Here is a 16,862-nt window from a genome sequence, read left to right as displayed (position 1 = left end):
CATGTACATGACATCATCGTCTTCAAAGATTTACGTTTTTGTTGTTTACACGGAGACCGTTTTAAAAAACTTGCACTTAAAAATTTTCGTTTTCAGGCGCCCAAAACGCCATTGTCGTTTAAATGAACGGCCTAAACACATACATTTTTTTACGTTTTGTTGAAAACAGTGTCGTGTAAACGGCCCCTGAATCATTCCCCTCACCTTGAGCCATGGGTCTGCTGGTCTTTAGCCTGATATCCCTCTTCTCTGTGTCGTGTTTTGATGATGGGATGTACATTTACATTTACATTTATTCATTTAGCTGACGCTTTTTATCCAAAGCGACTTACAATTGCTATATATGTCAGAGGTCGCACGCCTCTGGAGCAACTAGGGGTTAAGTGTCTTGCTCAGGGACACATTGGTGTCTCACAGTGGATTCGAACCCGGGTCTCTCACACCAAAGGCATGTGTCTTATCCACTGCGCCACTACCACCCCTGTATTACTAAATAAATGTACTCCTTCAGATGATGGTGCTAGTTGTGTAGAGTTAAATCATCCATGATCTACATGTGCTGTAGCTCTTTCCGGCTCGTTCACCAGTGGCTTTGACTCTTGTGTGAACACTAATTCTACACACTTGCTGTAGTTGACATTAGCAGCAGGAGATCACAGCTTAAGACTTGTTACTCTCAGACTCTCTAGTCAGAAACTGTTGGGTAAACTTATATAATGATGAATGGAAACTACAACAAATAAAATGTTTGTGTTCTAATTTGCTAAATTAGCAAAAGAAAAAAAAGTCCACAATACCATTTCTTTTTTTGTATTTTGTGGGCGGAGCCTACCTGGTGTCAGAAAGTGACAGTTCTGTGGAAGTCACAGAATATAAAAATAAAAACAGTAATTGGCATTTGTGTTTATATCTCAGAATTCATTTTTTTCTCGTGATATAAACTCGCAATTGCCAATAATAAAGGAAGATATAGGGCCCTATTTTAACGATCTGAAATGCAAGTATCAAACGCGAAACGCAAGTAACTTTGTGGGCAGATCTCGGGCGCTGTTGCTATTATACCGGCGGGATAAATGACTCTTGCGCCCGACGCAAATCTAAAATGGGTTGGTCTGAAGTAGCTTCATTACTCATAGGTGTGGTTTCGAGAAAACCAATCAGAGCGTCATCTCACATTCCCTTTAAAAGCAGGCGCGCTTGTTCCATGGCGGTTTGCTATTATAACGGCGGATTTGACAGGCGCACGGCAGGAGCGGTTCACAGCCGAGGAGACCGAGGTTCTTGTCAGGGCCGTAAAAGACAGAGAAGTGACATTGTATGGGGATGGAGAAACACACCCAAATTAGCTTCGGTTAAACAGGCGTATATTAATTTGGGTAAATGTGTAAGCTAGATTAATGCCTATTTTTTTCACATCTTCATGGACACCACAATGATTTCCCTCATGTGGTAATATTTTTCCTTGGAATTATGTATGATTTGGAAAAATGGGAACTGCTGCGTCTGTGTAGAGTAGAGAAGCAAAGTCTATGCGCGTTGTGCACACGCTACATTATGGCCAAGCATGCGCCCTTAAAATAGCATCTGAATAACGCGCCACTGACTTTAGACTAGGTTTCAATTGCGCAGGGTGCAAGATAGGGCCCATAATTTCGCAATTGCAAGAAAATGTTAGAATTGTGAGATTAAAAAGTAATAGGTTCAAATGTTATCTATGTAAAAAGTTATAGGTTTAAATATGATTTCATACTGTAACTGTAGAGTTTGGGCTAGGGTAAATACATCATGCCCCTTGTGAACTGAATGTGAATAGAATGTATTTCTATTGTTCACATCAAATTCATGCTTGAATAGTAGACTAATTATCTCAGCTTTCCCCGCCAGCGTTAAAAAAAAGAAGAAAGTTGCCAGTCAGCGGCAATTTTTTTAATCATTTTCACAAAACGTTCATGGCCCCCAGAATATTTTGTTAGAATATCTGAACATGCAATATATCAAAAGAAAGAACAGACTCTCTGCTTTTAATCAAACAAACAAACAATCAGTCAACACGTGAACGTGGGTAAGCTTTATGAAAAAGCAACATTTTGAGCAAAAAGCTGAGAAAATAGTTGTTACCCCAGAGACTACAACATGCATAAGCAATGCGTTTATCAATTGTTTATGTTTCTTTTTTGCCTGAGTTTTGATCTGGAGATTCTGTACTAATAGCGCCCCCTACCGTATAACAGTGAAAACACGGAAAGCCAGACAATTCTGTCAATGACAGGGAAAGAGTTAATGACTTGCAACCAAAAATGTCAGTGTTTATCTTCAAGGGCGTCTTTGATGACGGTTTTCTATGAAAATGAAGACCATCTTTTCTTCTGCATTCCGATTCTGACATCCAAAGACATTTCCCCCTTATTCCCTGGATCCCACCCGTTTTCCTCCACTTGTTACCTCCGTTTTTCTGCCACCAGCTTTGACGTCTACTCCCAAATGGCCTGTGACTGTCCAAAAGAGGGGAAAAAAATATCAAGACATTGACTGCGGTGGTGAGAAGAGAGAGAAAGGTGTCATATTTGCTATCTTTCCCTCAGCCGTTTGTATTAGAAACACTCATGCAACCAGTTTTCAGTCATTTTATGCCAAGGTAAGACAACACTAATTATAGGCTACATTAAATAAATAAAAAAATCTTAGGATTATATACAATATTAATACCTGGAAACGCATCATCACATGCAGTCTGTGAAAAGGGTCCATTGCAGTAGTTGACCTGACAGAGAAAAGAGAAAACTGTGTGTATAAAAGACAGTTTGTGTTAATGTGCGCTATAGCGTTCTTGCTGCTAATGCAATTCCACTAATTGCAGTCTGACATATTTCAGAACACAACAACACAATAAAAGCAAGTCATTACATAGATAGCTTGCATAGAGCATGTCTTAAACTTCACACATTTAAACAATTCTGGTTTCACATGCAGATATAAGTGTTCATCAAAGACCCTTTCAAGGAAACTCAGTTCACTCTGTGGCCGTATTCATAACGCCAGACCACATCCTATCGACTACAATGGGGGAATCATGAAACCTCAAAACCTGCTTACATGACATTTAAAAGCAGCAACATGATCTGGCCCACAAGTGTTGTTTCTTATGCTCAAATAGCATTAAAAGCTTATTTTGAAGGCTAGATATACGAATGCACTGTCTTTGTATATCTAAAGTCTTTGGTGTTCATATACAGTTCAAAGATCTTTTGACAAATTCACAGTATCATTCTGCATAAAAAAAAAGTTATCTCTGCTCAAAATATGTTTTCCAGTCATCGTTGTTGGACGGCTTAATGCTTTGAATGAATAATAGATGAGATGATTTCCTGGGAGCCACTAAAAAGGTTGTACAAGCAGCGGGAATAAAGTAATACTGCACCCTTATTGATTTAATAATTAGTGGTGTTTGCAAAGGCACATTGCCCATTTCAACATGTAGGGTTGGGCTCTTTTGATTTGAGCCAATAAGCAACCACCTTGAACATGCTCGCTACCACTGAGCAACGTGAACAGCAAAACACTTAGCAACACCCTAGCAACGACCCATTACACTTTTGCACAGGCAAAAAATATCTATCTTGTCTTTGTATAATCCATTCTGTCTATTTCTGTCAAAGCTGTAGGTCATGCTGCTCTCTTATTTTATCTTTTATCTTATTTCTTTTTCCCCCCAAACACATTTTTTTCACATTACGCAACTATTCTATTTTTCTCTTCTGCGTCACGATGGGAGAGTGATGCACGTGGGACTCAGACTGAACCATCCCGTCACGGATAACTGAGCCAAAGAGAGAGTTTAAGGAAATCATCTGTCTTCGGTTCTTGTGCCCTAATTTCCTCCGTGTCGCTCTGTTCAGTAGTAACCTTTTACACAACCTAAAAATACCACCGGCAAGATAAGAGGCTCATTCTTAGCGAAGCTCCAGTTATGGATGAGAGAGAGAGCTAATGCGCCGTACATCATGTGAGCCGGGGTTATATGAATTCTTCAAATCTTATGACTTCTGCTTTTGGCTGCATCAGCTGAGCTTGTTTTCTGTTGCAGTAAAGAGAGTTTATTTCTCACCAGAGAGTGTGTGTGTGTGTGTGTGTGTGTGTGTGTGTGTGTGTGTGTGTGTGTGTGTGTGTGTGTGTGTGTGTGTGTGTGTGTGTGTGTGTGTGTGTGTCTGTCTGTCTGTCTGTCTGTCTGTCTGTCTGTCTGTCTGTCTATCTATCTATCTATCTATCTATCTATCTATCTATCTATGTCTCTGTCTCTGTCTCTGTCTCTGTCTCTCTCTCTCTCTCTCTCTCTCTCTCTCTCTCTCTCTCTCTCTCTCTATCATTTGATAGATCTAGTAACATATACAATGTTGAAGAACTAGTTAGTGAACTAGTAAACTAGTTTCCCTGCATCTGCGTTTGATATCCCCCCTTCTGGTCATTCATTCTTTATCCCCGAAGACGACACATTTTATCCTCTCTTCTGCTGAGACGGGATGCATTTTCCATTTCTGAAAATGCTTTTTAAAAATGCTTTATAGATTCTTCTTTTCAGCTTTGCAAGCAGCCTTTAGTCAGTTTGACTTTACGACTTGCCCTGGACTGAATATATAACAAATTTGTCTACCAATGATTGTCCGCCTCATTAATTCAGTTTAAGTAATTATTTTCTGTATTTTACTTCAAATGTACTCCCTCTGTTTTTTTTTGTTTTGTTTTTTAACTAATCGCACCCAGCGTCTTTGGAACCTGAAACAAAAACAAAGACAGAAAAGAAGCCCTATTCAGACGGGAATAGTTTTCCTGGAGGAAATTAGAGAAATTCGCATTTCGCAGTATGTTGCTGTTTCTGCCAAGTCTGTGTTTTTCTCACACAATCTCTGCACAAATTCCAGAGCAAATTAAATTACCGTTTGTTTTCCAGCTCTCTCCTCTAGGAAAATCTAATCCCATCTGAATGTGAATGTCTGTTATTACTGATATTATATTTTCACATCTCTTTTCCTCATGCATATTAGCCGACGTGTACTAGATTATTATTGGCAACTCACTTGTTTTATAGTTTTTGTTTTGTATAGTGACAAACTGTGTGACAAAATATGCAGTGATTTGGGTTTGCAGGACCAGGATTGAAAATATTCATATTTATGTTTTATTTAATCTGATGCCCGTTTGTCCAGGGTTGTTGCAACATCTCATATGTCACATATTGACATCAGGACCCCTTGGCATCCCTTTTTAACGCACAGTTGCAACTTTAAGTATCAATCTAGGCTCATTAGAAAAATGTGTCTCTACCTACATTTTTTCAAAACTCCAAAAACTTAAATATACACACAATTCACTGAAATGAACACTAGAGGCAGTAAAACACCAACAACTTTTATCTTTTATCATCTGGTACATCATTGAACTTGCTTGGGTACAAGTCCGGTGAAACACAAGTCACGATAAAAGAGCTCAAAGACTTGAAGAAGCAAGATAAAATAGCAAGGTTGTTTCATCAAATACATTTTCTTTAACAATAACCTTTAGGTTTAGGGTAGAGTTTGTTAAAATGTGAGTGCATGAAGTGTCCAATGTTCCACATTTAGTTTTTTCAGTTAAATGAGTGCATCATCCGGGTATTTAAAATGCACGTCCTTTTTAAAATTTTAGTTTCTCTTTATTTTGATGGTCCCTTTAACACATTCTGTTGACTATAAGTAACATTACACCTATAGTACATGCCTTCTAACTCTCATTACAGTGTTAGTAGAGTATTAGTAGACTGGTAGGGTTCGGGTTAGAATAAGTTGACATGTAGTTGCAAAGTTGCTTATAGTCAGTATAATGTCTGTTGAGGAGCATCACAAAAGTGTTTGCCGATATTAAGCAGAAAGTCTACTAATACTCTACTCAGAGTTAGTTGACCAGTAGTTGCAAAGTTACTTATAGTCCACAGAATGTTCAAAAGGGACCATCAAAATAAAGTGTTACCAAAATTCCGCAAAATGTGAATGCATGAAGTGTCCAATGTTTCACATTTAGGGCCCTATCTTCCACCCGGCGCAATGCAGCGCCAAGCACGACGCAAGTGTGTTTTGCTAGTTTCAGCCCGATGCAGTTATCATTTGTTGCCACGTTGTTTAAATAGCAAATGCATTTGCGCCCATTTGTGCGCCCATGGGCTGCTGGTCTGAGAACCAGGTGTGTTCTGGCACATTGTTGGTGCGTTGCTATTTTGAGGCAACAGAAATAGACTGCGCCATTGACCAACTGAAACCTGCTCTAAAGTCAATAGGAGGGTCCACAACGCACATACACTCTGCTTATTAAACACACAGGACACAAACATGCCAAATATTTAAAATAAACAGATTACAATGTTAAAGATTATTATTGTGTACATAAAGATATGGTGGAATCCAGCTTGTCCCGTCTATGGTCTGCTTGTGCACTTATACCTCGCGCTCTGGAGACGCCTTCGGTCTTTCCACTTTTAAATTCCGTCATGTAAATAGTGAATCCGCCATGGCGTGAGCGCAGCTGTCATTTAAAGAGAATGGGAGATGAGACTCTGATTGGTTTAACGCACGTAAATCCCAAAACACACCCATTACTCACAGGGACAATGCACCCTTTTAGACCATGCACCGGGTGCGCTGACCATTTATCCCGTCGTTAAACTTGCAAAAGTGGATTCGGACACAACCTAAGTGAACTCACGCCCTGCGCTTTAGACCATGCGCTTAGATCGTTAAATGAGTGCATCATCTGGGTAGTTAAAATGCTCTAAAATGCATTTTTAAAATGTTATTTTAAAATTTTGCACAAAACGGCATAGAATAGTGCGTAAGAATGCAGAACTTGCATATCTATTAGAAATGGTGATGTAACGGTGTTGCAACACTGTGTTCTTCTGTTGTCAGATGCTTGAACCCAAGCAAGATGAGCCATGTGACCTCAGGGGCCAGAGAATGACCTCTGAGGAGGACCAGTCCCCGGGGAACCTGTCGGACGCTTCGGTCACCACAGCGAGCCCTCGGTCCAGGAGTCTCACGCTGCTGGAGGACATGTGTACCTCTCTGGAGGAGAACCTGGTTCCTCCAACACCTCCACCCTCCACTGAAGGAGAAGATGGCAGAAGCACAGAGAGCAGCGTCTACGAGGACGAGGGCAAAGAGAAAGAGTTCTCGCACGCACACACACGAGACTGTGATGAGGAAAAACAGCTGCTTGTTGATGAAGATAATGCTTCAGATGCGCTGGACACGAATGCTCCCCCTTCATCATCATCTTCATCATTTGTCATCCCCGAGCTTCGATTGGATCGCTCCTTCAGTGCGGATGCCCTCTCCACCCCCGGCACCGATGAAGAGTACGAGAACGAGGATGAGGACGAGGATGAGGACGAGGAGGAGGAGGAGGAGGATAGCGACGAGAACTACCTGGAGCGCAGTGACAGTAAACGCAGGAGCATGGTCGAAGCCTCTTCATGTGAAAAGCACCCGAGCGGACTCAGCGTGCAGAACTCCCTGCGCAGACGCACACACAGCGAGGGAAGTCTTCTCCAGGACCCGCGCACGACCTGCTTCACTTCTGATAACGCCATCCACTGCATGGAGGGCTCAGGGACACACACGGGCGGGTGGACGCTTCCCTCACCCAGAACCCTGAAGAAAGAGCTGACGAAGAACGGAGGGTCCATGCATCAGCTGTGCATGCTGTTCTCCGGGAGAAAAGTAAGTCCAAAGAGTTTATTAATAATTCCCCTTTGCCATGTTAGTTGCTTCAGCTGATATATTAGTATATATAAGCACCACTCATGTTCTTCACAAAAGCACATGCACAGCACAAGACAAAGACACAAAGAATAGTTCACCCAAAGATATAGGGCCCTATCATACACCCGCTGTGTTTTGCTAGTTTCAGCCCGACGCAGTTTTCATTTTCACGTCCTGCGCCGCCTTGTTTAAATAGCAAATGCATCTGTGGTCCATGGGCTGATGGTCTGAAAACCAGCTATTGACTGAGCCACTAGACTGAGCCACTATAGACTGAGCCATTGACCAACTGAAACCTGCTCTAAAGTCAATGGCGCAGTTTTTTTGTTTGTTATTTAAAGAGCGCGTTAGTAATATGAGCCTATAGTCGGGTCCATGACGCGCGTACACTTTGTCCCGTAGATGGTCTGCTCGTGTGTGAGGTTAAAGCACATGAGCAGACCATCTACAGGGACAAAGTGTACGTGCAAAACGTAGAATCCGTTTCCTCGCTAGAGAAGCGTTCAGTTTTTCCGCTTGCAAATTCCGCCATGTAAATAGTGAATCCATCATGGCACAAGCGCAACTGGATTTTGAAGGGAATGCTAGATAAACTCTGATTGGTTTATTTCACATTACGCCCAAAACACAAAACGCCCATTACGCATTAAGAGAATAGAGACAAAACACACCCATTACTCATTAAGAGAATAGAGACAACCCTATTAGACCATGCGCTGGGCGCGCTGAATATTTTTCCCGGACACGCCCTAAGTGTACTTGCGCCGTGTGCTTTAGACCATGTGCTTAGATCCTTAAAATAGGGCCCCCAAAAAAATTCACAAACCTATGATATTCTGCTCAATGTAAGTCTATAGGATGTTTTTGCCAGGTGAAAGTCAAAAGTCAGATTTTTTTTTATCATTTATGTTCTTTGCATAAGGATTGCAGGGTCGAAGGTTAGGGGTTTGATCCAATCACATCAATCCATCATGAACAATAGAGATATTGACACTTGCCTTAATTAAACACAAATAATTCGTTTCTGTAAATTTTCCCAGACCCTGTAAGGGTCCCTGTAAACATGTGTTTACTTGAGCACAGGTTATTAATTGCCTTAAAATACAGTGATTATTGATATACAAACAGCACCATTTCAGTCACAGTTTAACTAATTTACCCATAAACAAGCTGCATAAAACGAGGAAAGCACAGATATCACATCCTCTTTTAACAGTAACTTGTATTTGTTGAGAGAAAAGAGATATTTTTATACTAAAATATAAAATGCATTGGATATTAGATCACACGTTACTGTGTCTGGGTTAGTAATTACTTTGTAAGGACTGAATAATAATAAAAATCACGCACATAAAATGCATTTACGTTGTGTAGTCGCTATATACGCAGTTATTGTGACTATTGTGCTATAGTGATATAATTAATACAATTAAATTAGTTTTTAATAACGTGTGGACAAATTCTGCTGATATTTTCATGCTCATCATTCCATATGTAATCTGATATATTGATATTTGTTGATATGGCTCAGAATGAACACTGTTTTGTCCACTAAGTGCCGTTCTGTCGATTTATTTTGCTCTTTAAGCAGTTTAAACAGTATATGAAGACGTTATCAAGCTCTGTTAAGAACACAGATAATGTTTAGGCTTTTGAGTCGGCTTTTGAGTCGTAGCGTTTTTGAGTTTTGTTTGGCACATAAAGTGGCACACATGCAGACAGGTGCATGCTGGGCATAGGTCAAGGGTCAAGCGATGGCATTTTTCTGTTCATTTACAGTGCGATGTTAAAAACTACAGGATAAACAACATCAATTGACCACAGCTTGAGCTTCCACTCATTTTAAACTCGAGGTAACACAAGCAAGACCATAACTGTGCGTCAGACTAAAATTAATTGTGAATGAAACTCTTTTGAGTCAGTTCTGTTACATGTGTTGGTCAAATGGATTAGCAAAATGTTCTGGATAAGAATCATTTGGACAGCTTGATCGTTTTAAAAGGGTTTCACGCTTTGTAAAACTGTAGCACAATACTAAGAACAAAAAGAGAATTGTGGTAAAAGTGTATTTTTAGCTACAGTTGACTGAAACAAACCTGCAAAAAACATTTTCTAGTGTGTGTATAATGTAAAAGTATCATTTATTGCCATGGTAGGGACAGTATATATTAATGTAGCTTGGTATTATCACCTGAAGGTGAATGATTCAAAGTGAGTGAATGAGGTGAATGATTCAAAGTGAGTGAATAAGGTGAATGATTCAAAGTGAGTGAATGAGGTGAATGATTCAAAGTGAGTGAATAAGGTGAATGATTCAAAGAGAGTGAATGAGGTGAATGATTCAAAGTGAGTGAATAAGGTGAATGATTCAAAGTGAGTGAATGAGGTGAATGATTCAAAGTGAGTGAATGAGGTGAATGATTCAAAGTGAGTGAATGAGGTGAATGATTCAAAGTGAGTGAATGAGGTGAATGATTCAAGTGAGTGAATGAGGTGAATGATTCAAAGAGAGAGAATGAGGTGAATGATTCAAAGAGAGTGAATGAGGTGAATGATTCAAAGTGAGTGAATAACGTGAATGATTCAAAGTGAGTGAATGAGGTGAATGATTCAAAGTGAGTGAATAACGTGAATGATTCAAAGTGAGTGAATGAGGTGAATGATTCAAAGTGAGTGAATGAGGTGAATGATTCAAAGAGAGTGAATGAGGTGAATGATTCAAAGTGAGTGAATAACGTGAATGATTCAAAGTGAGTGAATGAGGTGAATGATTCAAAGTGAGTGAATGAGGTGAATGATTCAAGGTGAGTGAATGAGGTGAATGATTCAAAGTGAGTGAATGAGGCGAATAATTCAAATAGAGTGAATTAAGTGAATGATTCAAAGAGAGTGAATAAGGTGAATGATTCAAAGTGAGTGAATGAGGCGAATAATTCAAATAGAGTGAATTAAGTGAATGATTCAAAGAGAGTGAATAAGGTGAATGATTCAAAGTGAGTGAATGAGGTGAATAATTCAAAGAGAGTGAATGAGGTGAATGATTCAAAGAGAGTGAATGAGGTGAATGATTCAAAGTGAGTGAATGAGGTGAATGATTCAAAGAGAGTGAATGAGGTGAATGATTCAAAGAGAGTGAATGAGGTGAATGATTCAAAGAGAGTGAATGAGGTGAATGATTCAAAGAGAGTGAATGAGGTGAATGATTCAAAGAGAGTGAATGAGGTGAATGATTCAAGGTGAGTGAATGAGGTGAATGATTCAAAGTGAGTGAATAACGTGAATGATTCAAAGTGAGTGAATGAGGTGAATGATTCAAAGTGAGTGAATGAGGTGAATGATTCAAGGTGAGTGAATGAGGTGAATGATTCAAAGTGAGTGAATGAGGTGAATAATTCAAATAGAGTGAATTAAGTGAATGATTCAAAGAGAGTGAATAAGGTGAATGATTCAAAGTGAGTGAATGAGGTGAATAATTCAAATAGAGTGAATGAAGTGAATGATTCAAAGAGAGTGAATGAGGTGAATGATTCAAAGTGAGTGAATAACGTGAATGATTCAAAGTGAGTGAATGAGGTGAATGATTCAAAGTGAGTGAATGAGGTGAATGATTCAAGGTGAGTGAATGAGGTGAATGATTCAAAGTGAGTGAATGAGGCGAATAATTCAAATAGAGTGAATTAAGTGAATGATTCAAAGTGAGTGAATGAGGTGAATAATTCAAAGAGAGTGAATGAGGTGAATGATTCAAAGAGAGTGAATGAGGTGAATGATTCAAAGTGAGTGAATGAGGTGAATGATTCAAAGAGAGTGAATGAGGTGAATGATTCAAAGAGAGTGAATGAGGTGAATGATTCAAAGAGAGTGAATGAGGTGAATGATTCAAAGAGAGTGAATGAGGTGAATGATTCAAAGAGAGTGAATGAGGTGAATGATTCAAAGTGAGTGAATAACGTGAATGATTCAAAGTGAGTGAATGAGGTGAATGATTCAAAGTGAGTGAATGAGGTGAATGATTCAAGGTGAGTGAATGAGGTGAATGATTCAAAGTGAGTGAATGAGGCGAATAATTCAAATAGAGTGAATTAAGTGAATGATTCAAAGAGAGTGAATAAGGTGAATGATTCAAAGTGAGTGAATGAGGTGAATAATTCAAAGAGAGTGAATGAGGTGAATGATTCAAAGAGAGTGAATGAGGTGAATGATTCAAAGTGAGTGAATGAGGTGAATGATTCAAAGAGAGTGAATGAGGTGAATGATTCAAAGAGAGTGAATGAGGTGAATGATTCAAAGAGAGTGAATGAGGTGAATGATTCAAAGAGAGTGAATGAGGTGAATGATTCAAGGTGAGTGAATGAGGTGAATGATTCAAAGTGAGTGAATAACGTGAATGATTCAAAGTGAGTGAATGAGGTGAATGATTCAAAGTGAGTGAATAAGGTGAATGATTCAAAGTGAGTGAATGAGGTGAATAATTCAAATAGAGTGAATGAAGTGAATGATTCAAAGTGAGTGAATGAGGTGAATGATTCAAAGAGAGTGAATGATTCAAAGTGAGTGAATGAAGTGAATGATTCAAATAGAGTGAATGAAGTGAATGATTCAAAGAGAGTGAATGAGGTGAATGATTCAAAGTGAGTGAATAACGTGAATGATTCAAAGTGAGTGAATGAGGTGAATGATTCAAAGTGAGTGAATGAGGTGAATGATTCAAGGTGAGTGAATGAGGTGAATGATTCAAAGTGAGTGAATGAGGCGAATAATTCAAATAGAGTGAATTAAGTGAATGATTCAAAGAGAGTGAATAAGGTGAATGATTCAAAGTGAGTGAATGAGGTGAATAATTCAAAGAGAGTGAATGAGGTGAATGATTCAAAGAGAGTGAATGAGGTGAATGATTCAAAGTGAGTGAATGAGGTGAATGATTCAAAGAGAGTGAATGAGGTGAATGATTCAAAGAGAGTGAATGAGGTGAATGATTCAAAGAGAGTGAATGAGGTGAATGATTCAAAGAGAGTGAATGAGGTGAATGATTCAAAGAGAGTGAATGAGGTGAATGATTCAAGGTGAGTGAATGAGGTGAATGATTCAAAGTGAGTGAATAACGTGAATGATTCAAAGTGAGTGAATGAGGTGAATGATTCAAAGTGAGTGAATGAGGTGAATGATTCAAGGTGAGTGAATGAGGTGAATGATTCAAAGTGAGTGAATGAGGCGAATAATTCAAATAGAGTGAATTAAGTGAATGATTCAAAGAGAGTGAATAAGGTGAATGATTCAAAGTGAGTGAATGAGGTGAATAATTCAAAGAGAGTGAATGAGGTGAATGATTCAAAGAGAGTGAATGAGGTGAATGATTCAAAGTGAGTGAATGAGGTGAATGATTCAAAGAGAGTGAATGAGGTGAATGATTCAAAGAGAGTGAATGAGGTGAATGATTCAAAGAGAGTGAATGAGGTGAATGATTCAAAGAGAGTGAATGAGGTGAATGATTCAAAGAGAGTGAATGAGGTGAATGATTCAAGGTGAGTGAATGAGGTGAATGATTCAAAGTGAGTGAATAACGTGAATGATTCAAAGTGAGTGAATGAGGTGAATGATTCAAGGTGAGTGAATGAGGTGAATGATTCAAGGTGAGTGAATGAGGTGAATGATTCAAAGTGAGTGAATGAGGTGAATAATTCAAATAGAGTGAATTAAGTGAATGATTCAAAGAGAGTGAATAAGGTGAATGATTCAAAGTGAGTGAATGAGGTGAATAATTCAAATAGAGTGAATGAAGTGAATGATTCAAAGTGAGTGAATGAGGTGAATGATTCAAAGAGAGTGAATGATTCAAAGTGAGTGAATGAGGTGAATGATTCAAAGTGAGTGAATGAGGTGAATGATTCAAAGTGAGTAAATGAGGTGAATGATTCAAAGAGAGTGAATGAGGTGAATGATTCAAAGTGAGTGAATGAGGTGAATGATTCAAAGAGAGTGAATGAGGTGAATGATTCAAAGAGAGTGAATGAGGTGAATGATTCAAAGAGAGTGAATGAGGTGAATGATTCAAAGAGAGTGAATGAGGTGAATGATTCAAAGTGAGTGAATGAGGTGAATGATTCAAAGAGAGTGAATAATGTGAATGATTCAAATTGAGTGAATGAGGTGAATGATTCAAAGTGAGTGAATAACGTGAATGATTCAAAGTGAGTGAATGAGGTGAATGATTCAAAGTGAGTGAATGAGGTGAATGATTCAAAGAGAGTGAATGAGGTGAATGATTCAAAGTGAGTGAATAACGTGAATGATTCAAAGTGAGTGAATGAGGTGAATGATTCAAAGTGAGTGAATGAGGTGAATGATTCAAGGTGAGTGAATGAGGTGAATGATTCAAAGTGAGTGAATGAGGCGAATAATTCAAATAGAGTGAATTAAGTGAATGATTCAAAGAGAGTGAATAAGGTGAATGATTCAAAGTGAGTGAATGAGGTGAATAATTCAAAGAGAGTGAATGAGGTGAATGATTCAAAGAGAGTGAATGAGGTGAATGATTCAAAGTGAGTGAATGAGGTGAATGATTCAAAGAGAGTGAATGAGGTGAATGATTCAAAGAGAGTGAATGAGGTGAATGATTCAAAGAGAGTGAATGAGGTGAATGATTCAAAGAGAGTGAATGAGGTGAATGATTCAAGGTGAGTGAATGAGGTGAATGATTCAAAGTGAGTGAATAACGTGAATGATTCAAAGTGAGTGAATGAGGTGAATGATTCAAAGTGAGTGAATGAGGTGAATGATTCAAGGTGAGTGAATGAGGTGAATGATTCAAAGTGAGTGAATGAGGCGAATAATTCAAATAGAGTGAATTAAGTGAATGATTCAAAGAGAGTGAATAAGGTGAATGATTCAAAGTGAGTGAATGAGGTGAATAATTCAAATAGAGTGAATGAAGTGAATGATTCAAAGTGAGTGAATGAGGTGAATGATTCAAAGAGAGTGAATGATTCAAAGTGAGTGAATGAAGTGAATGATTCAAAGTGAGTGAATGAGGTGAATGATTCAAAGTGAGTAAATGAGGTGAATGATTCAAAGAGAGTGAATAAGGTGAATGATTCAAAGTGAGTGAGTGAATGAGGTGAATAATTCAAATAGAGTGAATGAAGTGAATGATTCAGAGTGAATAAGGGTGAATGATTCAAAGTGAGTGAATGAGGTGAATGATTCAGAGTGAATGAGGTGAATGATTCAAAGTGAGTAAATGAGGTGAATGATTCAAAGAGAGTGAATGATTCAAAGAGAGTGAATAAGGTGAATGATTCAAAGTGAGTGAATGAGGTAATTTATTCAAAGTGAGTAAATGAGGTGAATGATTCAAAGTGAGTGAATGAGGTGAATGATTCAAAGTGAGTGAATGAGGTGAATGATTCAGAGTGAATGAGGTGAATGATTCAAAGTGAGTAAATGAGGTGAATGATTCAAAGAGAGTGAATGATTCAAAGAGAGTGAATAAGGTGAATGATTCAAATTGAGTGAATGAGGTAAATTATTCAAAGTGAGTAAATGAGGTGAATGATTCAAAGTGAGTGAATGAGGTGAATGATTCAAAGTGAGTGAATGAGGTAAATGATTCAAAGTGAGTAAATGAGGTGAATGATTCAAAGTGAGTGAATGAGGTGAATGATTCAAAGAGAGTGAATGAGGTGAATGATTCAAAGTGAGTAAATGAGGTGAATGATTCAAAGTGAGTGAATGAGGTGAATGATTCAAAGAGAGTGAATAAGGTGAATGATTCAAAGTGAGTGAGTGAATGAGGTGAATAATTCAAATAGAGTGAATGAAGTGAATGATTCAGAGTGAATGAGGTGAATGATTCAAAGTGAGTGAATGAGGTGAATGATTCAGAGTGAATGAGGTGAATGATTCAAAGTGAGTAAATGAGGTGAATGATTCAAAGAGAGTGAATGATTCAAAGAGAGTGAATAAGGTGAATGATTCAAAGTGAGTGAATGAGGTAATTTATTCAAAGTGAGTAAATGAGGTGAATGATTCAAAGTGAGTGAATGAGGTGAATGATTCAAAGTGAGTGAATGAGGTGAATGATTCAGAGTGAATGAGGTGAATGATTCAAAGTGAGTAAATGAGGTGAATGATTCAAAGAGAGTGAATGATTCAAAGAGAGTGAATAAGGTGAATGATTCAAATTGAGTGAATGAGGTAAATTATTCAAAGTGAGTAAATGAGGTGAATGATTCAAAGTGAGTGAATGAGGTGAATGATTCAAAGTGAGTGAATGAGGTAAATGATTCAAAGTGAGTAAATGAGGTGAATGATTCAAAGTGAGTGAATGAGGTGAATGATTCAAAGAGAGTGAATGAGGTGAATGATTCAAAGTGAGTAAATGAGGTGAATGATTCAAAGAGAGTGAATGAGGTAAATGATTCAAAGTGAGTAAATGAGGTGAATGATTCAAAGTGAGTGAATGAGGTGAATGATTCAAAGTGAGTGAATGAGGTAAATGATTCAAAGTGAGTGAATGAGGTGAATGATTCAAAGTGAGTGAATGAGGTGAATGATTCAAAGTGAGTGAATGAGGTGAATGATTCAAAGTGAGTGAATGAGGTGAATGATTCAAAGTGAGTGAATGAGGTGAATGATTCAAAGTGAGTGAATGAGGTGAATGATTCAAAGTGAGTGAATGAGGTGAATGATTCAGAGTGAATGAGGTGAATGATTCAAAGTGAGTAAATGAGGTGAATGATTCAAAGAGAGTGAATGATTCAAAGAGAGTGAATAAGGTGAATGATTCAAAGTGAGTGAATGAGGTAATTTATTCAAAGTGAGTAAATGAGGTGAATGATTCAAAGTGAGTGAATGAGGTGAATGATTCAAAGTGAGTGAATGAGGTGAATGATTCAGAGTGAATGAGGTGAATGATTCAAAGTGAGTAAATGAGGTGAATGATTCAAAGAGAGTGAATGATTCAAAGAGAGTGAATAAGGTGAATGATTCAAATTGAGTGAATGAGGTAAATTATTCAAAGTGAGTAAATGAGGTGAATGATTCAAAGTGAGTGAATGAGGTGAATGATTCAAAGTG

At 38.3% G+C, this 16,862-nt stretch overlaps 1 protein-coding gene across 4 annotated transcripts in view; it reads left to right on the top strand.

The window, feature by feature from the left end:
- The window catches only part of rgs3a (regulator of G protein signaling 3a), a 142,241-nt gene that overhangs the window by 67,227 nt on the left and 58,152 nt on the right, over positions 1-16,862 (top strand). For all 4 annotated transcript variants that reach the window (XM_082170509.1, XM_082170510.1, XM_082170511.1 and 1 more), the window contains one exon: positions 6,933-7,745. In XM_082170509.1, the coding sequence (XP_082026635.1) occupies positions 6,933-7,745 (813 nt within the window). The remainder of the gene's footprint in view (positions 1-6,932; positions 7,746-16,862) is intronic.

The sequence above is a fragment of the Leuciscus leuciscus genome, assembly GCF_965113295.1.
Source record: "Leuciscus leuciscus genome assembly, chromosome: 5".
Taxonomy (NCBI): domain Eukaryota; kingdom Metazoa; phylum Chordata; class Actinopteri; order Cypriniformes; family Leuciscidae; genus Leuciscus; species Leuciscus leuciscus.
Note: the sequence above shows the minus strand (reverse complement) of the source record. Positions and strands in the feature narration are given on the sequence as shown.